The sequence below is a fragment of the Cucumis sativus genome, chromosome 5 (assembly GCF_000004075.3).
Source record: "Cucumis sativus cultivar 9930 chromosome 5, Cucumber_9930_V3, whole genome shotgun sequence".
NCBI lineage: Eukaryota > Viridiplantae > Streptophyta > Magnoliopsida > Cucurbitales > Cucurbitaceae > Cucumis > Cucumis sativus.
In genome coordinates, this window is record NC_026659.2 from 911,952 (window position 1) to 920,771 (window position 8,820).

At 29.2% G+C, this 8,820-nt stretch overlaps 1 protein-coding gene across 1 annotated transcript; it reads left to right on the forward strand.

Annotated features, from left to right (window-relative positions):
• The first annotated feature begins 1,512 nt into the window (after positions 1 to 1,512).
• On the forward strand, positions 1,513 to 3,283 carry LOC101206531 (NAC domain-containing protein 12). Its single transcript, XM_004143893.3, has 3 exons — positions 1,513 to 1,831; positions 1,935 to 2,203; positions 2,302 to 3,283. The coding sequence occupies exons 1-3, from the start codon at positions 1,645 to 1,647 to the stop codon at positions 3,052 to 3,054; spliced, it is 1,209 nt and encodes a 402-aa protein (XP_004143941.1). The 5' UTR covers positions 1,513 to 1,644; the 3' UTR covers positions 3,055 to 3,283.
• Positions 3,284 to 8,820: the final 5,537 nt, after the last annotated feature.

The window sequence follows — 8,820 nt, forward strand, 5'->3', positions numbered from 1 at the left end:
TTTATATTTATATTTAAAAGCGTGGAGAATGATATGCATGAATTCTATATTATTTTAAAAAGAAAAAAAAAAAGAAGAGAAATTAACGGATGATGGAAGAGAATAAATAATTGAAGTGATTGTGAAAAAAGGTAAAAAGGAATGAAGAGGTGAAGTGCAATGATATAGTTTGGGAATGGTAAAATAAAAAGCAATATTATTATTAAGGTTAAAGTCCTTATATTTTTGGTTTCATTTCTCTTTAGTCCCTACATTTTTAAATATCCACATGAAATTAAGAAAATACACACTAGTCATCTTTCTTTAAGAAAATAATAATAAAGAGAAATTAAACTAAACAATAATTACTAATTTTCAAATTTATACAAATAATTAAGTATATCCATGTTGGAATTTTTAATTTATTTGATAAATGAACTTTATAGTTCCTATAGTTTGTTGATTGTTGCAAACAACCCCTATAGTTTATTCTCCATTCTTTATGTTTTCATGTACATCGTTAACTTTTTTCTATTGAGGTAACATTTGATAAAATATAATTTTACAAATTCATCCATATCAATACTAACAAAAGGCAATTGATTGCAACAATTAACAAAACTTATATTGATATAAATGCTAAGATAGGAAATTAAATGTAGAGGTAGATGAATTATATTCAAATTAAAAGTGTAGGGATGTACTTGTAATAAACTGTATAATCCAAAAGTGGTTTACACAAATTATCTAAAAAGAGAATTAACATAAAGTAGAATAGCCAAAATAATATTTTAACAAAAATCATAAAAGAGAAAACAAAATAATAATAATAATAATGAAACCCTATTATTAGTTGTTAATTTTTGGTTCACATACCCCTTTGATAGCTCAGTGGCTCCGACCCCATCATCCCTCCTTTTGCCTCTCCTTTGTCTTTCAAGGGTGGTTGCATTTCCAAAACCCCCCTTTTCCTTTTTATCTATTTAGAGAGAGAAACTCCAAAAAATGAAAATAAATAGACTTTCTTTTTTTTCTTTTTCAGAAAGTGGTTGTTGTTTTAGGTGTGATTTTCAAATAGATTTTTAAGGTCGAAAGTCATGGTTTCGATTGGGGCATTCCCCCCGATTGCACTATACTTTTGTTTGATTTTTATCCCCTTTCTTCTAAAACTTTCATCATCTTAATTCAGTGAAACAACCACAACTCATAAATTTCTTTCTTTCTTCTTTTCTTTTTACTGTCAGTTACATGTAGTAGTTATTTACGAGATACATAGAATTTTAAATGATCGAATAATTGGAGAGTTACCAAATATATGGATTTTGTGTGTATAATTTTAGGTGGTTGGCTGTTCTTGAACCTAATACCCTCAATACCCTAAGTACACACTAGAGCTCTATCATACCTAAAAAACTAAAACCCCTTTTTCATCAATTTCAGGACCTTACCACCTTTCATTTTTCTTTTTCTTTTCTTTTTTTTTTTCCCTTCTCTCTCTCCCATTATAAATTATCATTGCTTCATTACACTTTACGCACAAACACTTTGCTCTTTCAAAAACCCCACTCTCTTTTTCTCTCTTTCTTTTAAACTTCAAACTCTACACTTTCCTTCTTCAAACATCTCTGTCTTTCTCGAGAGATTTTCGTCTTTGTTTTTGTTTTTATGGCGGAACAGGATATGACTCTGTCCGTCAATGGCCACTCTCAAGTTCCTCCCGGCTTTCGTTTCCATCCCACCGAAGAAGAGCTTCTACATTATTACCTCAGGAAGAAAGTTGCCTTCCAAAAAATTGATCTTGATGTCATTCGTGATGTTGATCTTAACAAGCTTGAACCATGGGATATTCAAGGTTTTTCTTTTCTATCTTTGGAATTTCTTTGTTTCTTTTCTTCTCATTGTTTGGAGTTTTCTTTTTCGTGTTTATATGTTTTTTTTTTTTTTTTTTTTGGTAGAGAAATGCAAGATTGGATCCACCCCACAAAACGACTGGTACTTCTTTAGCCACAAAGACAAGAAGTATCCTACTGGAACTCGCACGAATCGTGCTACAGCGGCTGGATTTTGGAAGGCTACCGGACGAGATAAGATTATTTATACTGGATCCAAAAGAATTGGGTTGAGAAAAACTCTAGTCTTTTACAAAGGAAGAGCCCCTCATGGCCAAAAATCCGATTGGATCATGCACGAGTATCGGCTCGATGATAGTGATCGCGACATCAATGTAAGCTAGTCTCTTTGCAAATATTTCATACATCTGTAGGGATATTGTCTTTCACTTATATGTTTAAAAGGAAAATATCTTTTGTGCTTCTTCTGAAGATTTGTAACTCGATCGGAGAGTCACAACTAGCGGAGGACGGATGGGTTGTATGTCGAGTTTTCAAAAAGAAGAACTACCAAAAGAGCATAGATAGCCCAAAGACCTCCCCAACCTCCATGGATTCTGAGGTTCACTTACTAAACTCAAACAATGATGGAGTTCTGGATCAAATACTTCAATACATGGGAAGAACATGCAAGCTGGAAATGGAGTCATTTTCCAATAATATCAACAACAACAGCAACTCATCTTCAAGATTAATCCTCAGCCCAAACAACAACAACACAGAAGATCATCAACAACAAACAATCGACAAATCATTCATGCATCTTCCAAGGCTAGACAGCCCCACAACAATCCCTTCAATAATCTCCCTCCATCAACTCGAAACGTCATCACCGTTCGATCACAACATCATCTTCAACCACGAGATGCTTTCAGTTTCAGAGACAACAACAGAGCCATCGCCTCGACCCGTCGTCAAGCTCGACAACTGGGTCGCCTTTGACCGACTTGTTGCTTCCCAACTAAATGGGCAGGACGAAAGATCAGCCATGGAGGACGATGAAGACGAACAACAACAACAACAACAACAACATCATCATCATCATCATCATGAACAACAACACCACCATCATCATATGCAAGTTTCAAACCGAGTATTGGGATATGGGCATGAGAATGATATCTGGGGTTTCACTAAGTCATCGTCTTCCTCATCATTAGACCCACTTTCCCATTTGTCGGTTTAGTAGAAGCACACTCCAATACCAACCTCAAAATTTACAATCATACTTCAACAACATCATCATCATCTTCTTCTTGTACTATCACCTTCCATATATATAGATATATATATCCTTCTTTTAATTAGACCACTTAGTATATATATATATATATCTATATCTATATTCACATATGTATTTGTAATAAGTTCTTCTTTCCTCTCTATATTAATACAGTTGCCAACTTTTTTCCCATCTTTTCCCATCTTTGGAAGATGGGTATGGAAGATTTTGTTAGGTGTAATTTGAAGGTAATTATGGACTTAAAAAAAATTGTGAAGATTGAAGCATAATTAGGGTTGATAAAGTATTAAGAGCAAAAGATTAAAAAAAAAAAGAAAGATGGAGTTTAGAGTCAATGGGAGAAATGATGTGGGGAAAGCTAATGGTCCAAAGCCGATTAATTCGTAACTAAATTGAAGAGTTTTGACAGATCAATCATAACGTCCCGTTGACTTTATTACCCAGACGGTAGGACCCAGGTTTCGGATACCGACAAATGATAAGCTGACGTGTATACTTTTCATTGGAACACTCTCATTCCTATGTTATGTACAGTTGGCGACAAAGTGTGCAGTTGTGGGCTCCATCGGAAGGTGTCTACCAAAATATTATTATTATTATTATTATGAATTTTTTGTTATTAAAATAATAGAAAAAGAAAAAGGCGACTGCCTTTTGTGAAAATAAGATGAGATGAGAGACATCATGTACGAATTTGAAACTGATTGTGAAACCTTTTTTCTTTTTTACAAACAATAATTTCTCTATTTCATCAAATATATATTCTTCCTTTCATTTCATGGGATCGTTAATACATCATCTTAATCATCTAAACTAAAATTTAACAAATTCAATGTTTGAATTTCTTTTTATTTTTACTTTTTTGTGCTTCAAAGTTATTGATTGGAAAAGGGAACTATAATAATCCATTTTTGTTTTTACCCCTTCATCCCTTACATTTCTAAAATTTCCTATAAATTATGTCCCTACTTTTCATTTCATTATTTTAGCTTTAACCATATTGATTCTCGTTTAAAAAATAATTCACCTATCTTTTATATATATACAAAAATGAAGTTTCATCAAGTTATGTATGATTATAATTATAAGAAAAGAAGATAAGAACCATTAAGCTATCCTAATATTTACAACCAGTCAAACCCTAAATGCATTTCTTCTAAGCCTACAAAGAAAAACTCCACTTCACTTCTTCACAATAATTTATTTTCTATAATTTTGTTATTTGTCTTTCTTTTCATTTTTGGTTATCTATTCATAAAAAATGCTTTATACTATAATCATCAATTTCATCACTCTCCATACTTAGGTGTAGATATCTAATATATTTATTATTAAAACAAAAATATATACATATGTAATATGTATATGTTTGATTTCGTTGAAACGAAAAAAATCATATCAAGAGGTTTATGATAAAGATATCGTTGAGACAATCTTAGAATGTTCAAACTTTAAAATCAAACTTACTTATAAGATTTTGAAAAAATTGGTGAATAAAATAGATTATATGGTGGTTCGACTTTAAAATCTATATCAAACTTTCAAACAAATATGTGGGAGAACTTTTATTAATACAAAAATGCAAGAACATGTTATAATACAACCTAGAAACAAGTGGTGTCACAAAGAAAAATTTGAAACTTACTTATAGCTTTAAAAACGTTTTTCTCCCAAAAATTTAATAAAGAAAAATTAATTGAGAATTATCAAAGAATAGTGATCTATGATTATCATGGTATATTTTGATATGGACAAGGAATACATGATGGGACAACACACAAGGCAAAATCTAATACATTTAATACATTATTCTTTCTCATGCTTACATAATAATGTCATATTTTATAAAATGATTCCATTTCATTGAATTTAAGCATTTATTTCATCTCCAAAACTCCATATAATCATATTTAATTCTTTTTAGTTTACGTTAGATGATATATAAATTCCTCTTTAATCAACTTAGTCTTTTATCAAAACTGAAGACTCCATGTTCAACTTAGTTTTTTTTTTTATCAATCAGTAAATCATAACAAAAGACTCTGTATTAAACTTACCTCAATGAGTTTTTTTTTTTTTTTTCTCTCTCTCTCTATATTTTGCTAATAATTTTTTTCCCATATTCATGACCATTCCTTAAAAAACGAAAAACTAAAAAATTTCCAAGTTTGATTTATATATAAAAGAAACCAAAAATTGCGGGATTTGCATAAAAGAATATATATTGTTTGAAAATAATTCCATTTTAACACATATGGACTGCTCCAAAATAGATGAATATAATATTAAAGGCTGTTGAGAATTAATCAATGATCAAGTTTGGATATATTTATTTTATATATATGTTTGTAACTCAATTAGATCGTATTTATTGCTCACGTGGCATGGATAAATTAACATTATGTAAAGTAATAATTCTTTGGTGGGTACATCACATGTGTATCGTAATTGAAATAATATATATATATATATGTCACATCATTGATTACTAGTTTAATTTAAATTACTCATTATTATTATAGACAGTAAAATATTATTACATGTGCAAGCATGCGGCTTTCTTTTTTAAAAATAAATATAATACTTTAGGACATATATTTATATATATTGAAACCACATTGGTGACGATTTCCAATATGGTGTTGCCATGTCATCATCAATGGATCACCACATCAAAGGTGGACCAAAGAATTACAAATTTTAATGACCAAAAGTTGAAAATAATTAAAATAGTGATCAGTACCAAAGATTTAATTAAGAGTAGGATGGATGAAGTATATATATATTTTAGGCAAAAAGTGTGTATATACTATAGTTAATTAATTTAGATATAGATATTACGTAGCTACAAATAACACAATCATGATGTATTTGAGATCAAATGGGAGATAACCTAAAAAGGCTTTTAGAAAAAGTTGACATATATTATAATAAAATACTTTGATTTTGTTAACTAGTGAACGTTCGTTAACTATATTGAAAGATTATTTAAAATTAAATTTTCAAATTACAGTAAGAATAACTATGTGTTAAGTTTGTGTAATTGTGTTATGAGCTATTTAAATGTAACTTAGTTTAGGCAAACTTAATTATTATTTTAGAATTAGTTGTTCGATTTTTTGCCTTTGTAATTGTTTAACTAATTAAATTTCGCCATAAAGTATAATAAGAATATTGGACGAATAGGATTTTGACAAATTATTATAAGAGAGTACGAATTATTAGAAGAGAGTCGTTTTTAAAGAAAGTTATTATGAAGTTTTAAACTTATACATTTAGTTTCAAAACTTTTAATTTTTGATGGATTAAGTATATGCTTAGTTTAGATGATGCTTTTCTTATTAGGATCAAAAAAGAGTTTTTTTTTTCTTTTTCTTTTTGTGACAATAATAATCTTTTACATGATGAAAAATTTTTGGTTTGAGGTTTTTCTCAAAAGTTTTTCATGTTAATTTTTGCGTTCCATTTTTATTGATTTCTTTTAATCTCTTTGCTATTTTCTACTTACTGTTGCATTCGTAGATGATAGGTTTTTTTTTTTTTCCTACAAAACGATTTAGACATATTTCAGTCGTGTGCATGAAGACTTGCAATCTAGTTTAAAAATAATAGTTCAACAACCTTCCTTTTAGACATTAGGAAAGTTTAAAGATAATTCAATTTTGATGTTTGTCCTTATATGGTGAATTTAATATGGATTGGTGGGACTTACTCTTATACCTTAGTACTTATATGTGTATTTATGAGAATAATTTAGTGTTCTTAATTTGGGTGCTGCATATTCGACACTGCTAACTGATCTTCCCACTATCTTCTGTTGGAATTGGACTTCATATTCAAACCTAACTTTCTCATACAAACTCATATCCTAAAGCCGCACAATGATTTTACACACTATTTAACATATCTCATCTCCATTAGTGAAGCTACTTAATGAGGTCATTGTTCCAAAGTTGAAGACACACAAGAATTTGATCAGACACACTAATCTTTTTTAAGTGGCTTCTCGTAAACCTACTTCCACTATACTTTATTTGTAGTGGTGGTTGGTCATCTCATATACAAGGATATAATAGAAAGATCAGTGTGGTAAAAAAGAATATGATTGGGCTAACTTAGCTTTTTTTATACAATGTTCAAACCCTAAATCAATGTAACTAACCTCAACTAGTAAAATGTGGTAGCAACTCACTTTCCACCTTTTCTAACTTTCAATTGTATTTCAAAAAGAATCATGGATTTTAATTCAAATTTCCTTTGATGCTTTAACAGTACTCTTCATCTATCAAAACTTTTTTTTTTTTTGTGACTTTTTTCTTTTATCTAATTCATTACCAACAAAATCCAACCTATGAAGTTTGAATTTTTAAAATATAATTGCAAAATATAACACCGTTAGAATCAATAATTCAATGCACAATTTTAAAGAATTTCAAATAATATAGAAAAATCTAATAGACTCTAGCAGCAAAATCCAATTGTTTTTATATATGTAAATTCTTTGTATTTTAGTATATCTACTAATGACATTGAGTCTAGTTACTATATTTTTAATCATTGCTTTTTATAAATATAAGCGTATTAATTAGTTTAATACAAGGCTTTATGGAGTTTTTTTTTTTCTTTTAAATTATGATATTGGTTCTATTTGCTTTTATTTGGAAGATTTTCTCTAGTCTCTTGGTTTGTTTGAACTACTCTTGTATCTTTTTGTCTGCATGAAGCTTTCTCTATTAGCATCTACCGTCCCCTCTTCTCTTCTAGTATCTTATTAGGAAAAAAAAAGAGAGGTGCTAAGTCTTTTAACTAATGTGTTTTCTATATGTTCAAAAGAAAAAAATTTGTCTAGCTACAACCAATTCTCAAGAGTTGTCTTTTTCACCAAAGTTTGGTTGTCTATGCTATCGATCTGAGTGTAGTTTAAAATGATTTAAAATATTATAACAAAAAATATAAGACTTTATAGCATCTAAACCCCATATGTTAGAGAGAGAGAGAGAGAGAGAGAGAATACATTAACATAATATTCTAGAGTAGTATAACATTATAGTTATTCTATAATGAACTTTATGAGAGCTTTATGTCAAACCCTACTTTGTAGTTTATAATAATAGATACTCTCCTCTTCTCACTATTGATGTCATCATCCAAACAAAACCCTACTCTATTAGAAGACATAGTAAAAAGAAAAATAAATTGTGAAGTAAAAAAAATAAATTTGAGATTTAGAAAGAAAAACTAATTTGTATGATATAGCATACAATGATATACAACATATATTATCAACATGTTAAAAACTTCGTATAAATTTTTGTTAATTGAACTGTCAAATTCATCTAAAAAAAATACAATACATATGTGGTGTTATTCTTTTGAGATTATGATTTTCTTTCACATGCTCATGAACTTAAATTAGCCAATAGAGAAGTGATGGAGGAGCTAATCACGGGGAAAAGCTTACCATATCTTCCCTTTTTCATATAAAGATCCACTTTTTAATTTACTATATTAGAAAACAATGTTATAATGTCACTTAGCTTGATTAATTAATTTGGCAATGCAATAACCACTTTATAACGATAATTAGAACTATGCGTTTTTTAAGATTGTTATGCTTTCTTCTTTTAACTATATGATAGGATATTATAATAGTATATATAGTATCTTATCTTAAAATATATCAACTTTTTAAATATAGAGCCAAATAAA

Coding starts and splice junctions, on each gene's coding strand:
- LOC101206531 (XM_004143893.3), top strand. CDS start 1,645: ATGGCGGAACAGGATATGACTCTGTCCGTCAATGGCCACTCTCAAGTT. Junction 1,832..1,934: donor TGAACCATGGGATATTCAAG/GTTTTTCTTTTC, acceptor TTTTTTTGGTAG/AGAAATGCAAGATTGGATCC. Junction 2,204..2,301: donor ATAGTGATCGCGACATCAAT/GTAAGCTAGTCT, acceptor CTTCTTCTGAAG/ATTTGTAACTCGATCGGAGA.